General features: G+C 34.9%; 1 protein-coding gene across 1 annotated transcript; it reads right to left on the bottom strand.

Moving 5' to 3' along the window:
* Positions 1-1,132: 1,132 nt before the first annotated feature.
* LOC106757270 (probable protein kinase At2g41970) lies at positions 1,133-3,918 on the bottom strand. Its single transcript, XM_014639902.2, has 8 exons — positions 3,607-3,918; positions 3,013-3,180; positions 2,670-2,917; positions 2,463-2,589; positions 2,109-2,382; positions 1,771-1,903; positions 1,599-1,685; positions 1,133-1,482 (listed from the first exon to the last, which is right to left on the bottom strand). The coding sequence occupies exons 2-8, from the start codon at positions 3,107-3,109 to the stop codon at positions 1,357-1,359; spliced, it is 1,092 nt and encodes a 363-aa protein (XP_014495388.1). The 5' UTR covers positions 3,110-3,180; positions 3,607-3,918; the 3' UTR covers positions 1,133-1,356.
* Between the last annotated feature and the right edge of the window lie 263 nt (positions 3,919-4,181).

Below are 4,181 nucleotides of genomic sequence, written 5' to 3'. Positions count from 1 at the left end.
TGGTACTACTCTTTGGTAGGATGCATGAGCGTGACCATCGAATGACATCGTTAGGGTTAATCACCTAGAATCCAAGATATGGTATGTACTCCATCATGATTTTATCATTAAAAGGTGTCTCAGAATATTTAAAGTATCTTAGGTCTCAACTCCTAAATAATGTGGGAGTATTAAATGTGGTAGGAACAATATTAATTAATGTACATTTTTTTATTCATCAAAGAGATAATATGATATAATTTTTATGGATACAATGTAAATCATTAATATTTCAATTTTGATGTCTAATGATATTTTTTATCATAATATACATTAGAGTAGCTAAACTATTAAAATATAGTCTTTTGTTTTTTAAGCTTTTTCTTCTTCGCGTATGATTCTTTGGTTCATTAAAGGGATACGACGCATGTGTTTATAGATTTATAATGATATTAAATTTAAAGTATTTTGTATTTTTTACATAAAAAAATCATTGTATTGAGTTGAGTAATTAAGGGTTGAAAATAGATAATCTCTTAAATCATATTATGTTATGTTTTCTATTATTAGTTTGAATTTTTTTTTTATAATAAGCATCAATTACATATGTTTGGAGTTGTTTAAATTCTCTAAAAATTGACTTTATTTATTTTTATGAGTTTGGTTTAGTCCTTCACGTCTTTATAATTTTAATAAGATTTTTCATGATAAATGATAATTATACTTTTAAGTGTCAGTATAAATGAGAAATACAACATGATCTTATTTAAAAAAAAAAATACAAAGATATATTTTATGTATTGATTTTTATTTAAGAATATGCATTGTGACAATATTATAATTTAATTATTCATTAAACACAATTTAAATATTTCAATTCTGTTGTACTTTTATAATGTTGAAATTTCCCTACACCACTATAATTGAAGTATCATTATTTATTTATATATAGAAAGAGTTAATTATTAAAGCTATCAAAAGTTAATTTTAATGTTATTAGCTTAATTATTCATTACACACAAAATGTGATGATTAAACTCACTTGCATTGATGACTGATGTAAAGTTAAAATTACCAATAAGATTTCTTTTCAAGTGTTTTGATATCCATAATAGTCAAGCATAAAAAGAGATGAAAGATATTTTCAACTAACATCAGGCTTTTTCTGAAATTTCATTGTCTTAATTACCTTTTGGTCTCCATCATTCATTATGTGTTACACATATTTTCCAAACAAATGGGAGAGCAAGCAAACCGAATCAACTTTGGCATAGCATAATATACAATCATTTGACAATGGAAGCAAATGAACTTCATCTTTGTGTTACAAATTGCACAAAAATCTAATAACCCTCATAGTTAAACGAGATCACAATGTCAAGCTTGAGTTTCAGGACCAGGTGGTTTTGCATTGAGAAGTGGCTGAAGAGCTTTCACAACAATCGTCATGTTTGGTCTGAAATCAGCTTCATACTGAACACAAAGTGCTGCCACTGCTGCCAACTGCATTTATCAACGCCTAATATTCAGTCATCACTCTCAACTATACACTACTATGAAGTAATTTTGTAAATTTAGTTGACATGGTTCAACTATAGTGGAAGCATAAAGGAGCAAACCTTGGCAATAGCCTTTGGCGGATACTCGTTGTTTAGCTTAGGATCAACACATTGTTTCACTTTGTCCTCGCTCAGCCTTGGAGTTGCCTGGAACAATAAAAGAAGAACAAATTATCATAATTGTAATATAATGGAGAAGAAAACCAATTAAGGTCATCGAACAAACACATACCCAAGTTACAAGACTTTGTTGTCCTTTCGGCATTGTGTGATCTACTGGTTTTCTTCCAGTCAAGAGTTCTAATAGCACAACACCAAAACTGTAAACATCACTTTTCTGGGTTATCTGCCCAGTCATGGCATACCTGAAGGTAATCATTTCAAAAACAAAATTAAAACTTACATTAACATGGCATTGTTTCTAACAACAAAGGGTAGTGTTTGGATGGGATATGGAACATGAAATTATTGCCAATAATTGAAGACACACACTTGTCTAGAAACAAATATTTTTCAGTATGCATTTAAGGTTATGGCTAAATGTATAAGAAGGTTTCATTGAGGACATACTCCGGAGCATGATAGCCAAATGTTCCCAAGACTCTTGTTGAATGTAGCCGAGCGGCTGTGTCAGAAGACTGATTTGTCAAGCTAAAATCTGCTATCTTGGCCTCATAGTCATTGAACAGTAAGACATTGCTGGATCTAACATCGCGATGAACAATAGAAGGCTGAACCTTTTCGTGAAGAAACTCGAGTCCTTTTGCTGCACCAAATGCAATTTTGGCTCTTTGGTTCCAACTTAGAACTGGACCAGGTTCAGCCCCTTGTACACCCTTCCTTCCTGGCAGTAGCAAAAGCCTAGAGTTCAGACAAAGAACCAAACCTGTTTTCTTAATTGAATAGCGACAGTGTTGGACCTACCATGTAACACATCATGCAAAGAACCAAGGCTTGCATGTTGGTATACCAAAATTCTGTTTTCTGCCTCTAGACAATATCCAATCAACTCAACAAAGTTGTCATGCTTCAGTCTTGAGACAACCGATAACTGCAAGATCAATAGTGAAATGTGTGACAACACCATCATGAATGAGGAAATGGAATTACATTATCAGATCAAAAGCATACCTGAGTGCCAAAATCGGAGTCAGGTTCTGGGGAAGAACTGTTATCCAGCTTCTTAATAGCAGCATCAGTACCATCACTCAACTTTGCATAGTAAACCCGTCCGTAGGAACCTTCGCCGATGAAAGCCTTTGTGCCAAAGTTTCCTGTTAACCTATTTAACTCTTCCAATGGAATAGAGGGTATCTCAATCGGCAACACTTTCTGTGGGGCACTCCTTGCAACACCCCTAGGCTCTCCTCTACCACTTCCTGCATTCACCCATGGTTACTGCAAATCATCATCCATAACCTCGCAGAGGAAATGTATTGCATAAAAAAGAGAATTACAAATATGAAAATGTTACCTCCTCCGCCGCCGTATGTGCTACCCCTAGGTGGTGCAGTGTATTGGCTTGCAGGGGGGCCGCTGCTCTCCTCCTCTGCACCTCCGCAGCACAACATACTTCAGCTGGTCCTATCTGCACCTCTCAATAAGCCATATTCACAGAAACGATCGGTATTCGATGAATCACCTGAAACCATTTTCAACGCTCAAATTCTCAACAGACAATGCAGAAACAAGATAAAATCCAATAAAAAAAAAAAAAAACATGGGGTGGCCTCTGCCATTTTTTCGTTCGTCGAGTACCAAAATCTCAAGAACGTGTGTCCATTTCTATATGGTTTTGGACAAAGGTGATGAACATAATCAATAAAAAAAAAAGTCAACTTTTTGTTCCAGTAGGATCGACACACGAACAATATAAATAACAAAACATCCTCTCTTTAACGTTGAAGAAATGAAGCAGCAATAAATTTGTTGTTGATGGAAGGCAGAATCGTGAATGCGTTTGGCCTTGCTGACGGCGCAAAATCAACCCCACATACACATAAAAGATTTAAACCCTCCTGATGCATAAAAATCTACAAGTGGAAGAAGAATCACGTCGTCTGGTTACCTGAGGAAACTTGTGATGAATCACGTTGTACGATGGCACATACAATGAGTGGACAAGAAAGAGAAAAATAAAAAGAGAGTGAAGGATTGGGAAATGCAGAAGGAGGAAAGTTTTGGCGTAGGTGGGTAAGTTTGGTGTAATGAAAAGAAAGGTAGATGTTATTGTTTTTGCCGGGAATGTCGGTTGGAAGATAAACAATTGTTGTGTGCGCCAAGGTTGGTAGGGTTGTGTTGCACGTACGTGCCCCCACCATGGATGCATGTCCTTCGTTCATTACCTTCTATTTTAGAGCTTTCTTTATTACATGGTTATTATTTGTAAGTCTTTGTTATCATCTGACACCCAAACATGACGTGCAAATCATATCCTCAGCTTTTTTATGTTTTCTTTTCGTCTCAATGATTGGATTTACCACTTCCTATCTGTCAATCTATCTTTTATAGCTTCTCCTAAAAATGTGTTCTCCCAGGATTTATAAAGATCTCACTACAAACAACATTTATACAAATATCACTCTTCATCATGACGAATAAGCTTTTATGTTCCTTTAAATTAATGTAGTGATGCTCATCAAT

Source organism: Vigna radiata, chromosome 3 (genome assembly GCF_000741045.1).
Source record: "Vigna radiata var. radiata cultivar VC1973A chromosome 3, Vradiata_ver6, whole genome shotgun sequence".
NCBI lineage: Eukaryota > Viridiplantae > Streptophyta > Magnoliopsida > Fabales > Fabaceae > Vigna > Vigna radiata.
This window is presented reverse-complemented; position numbering and strand designations above follow the sequence as displayed.

Bases quoted from the DNA above. Each gene is read 5' to 3' on its own strand.
- LOC106757270 (XM_014639902.2), bottom strand. From the start codon at position 3,109: ATGTTGTGCTGCGGAGGTGCAGAGGAGGAGAGCAGCGGCCCCCCTGCA. The intron at 2,383-2,462 runs GTAGGTCCAACA...TGCTACTGCCAG, and splicing joins TTTGCATGATGTGTTACATG to GAAGGAAGGGTGTACAAGGG. The intron at 1,686-1,770 runs GTATGTGTTTGT...TTATTGTTCCAG, and splicing joins AACAAAGTCTTGTAACTTGG to GCAACTCCAAGGCTGAGCGA.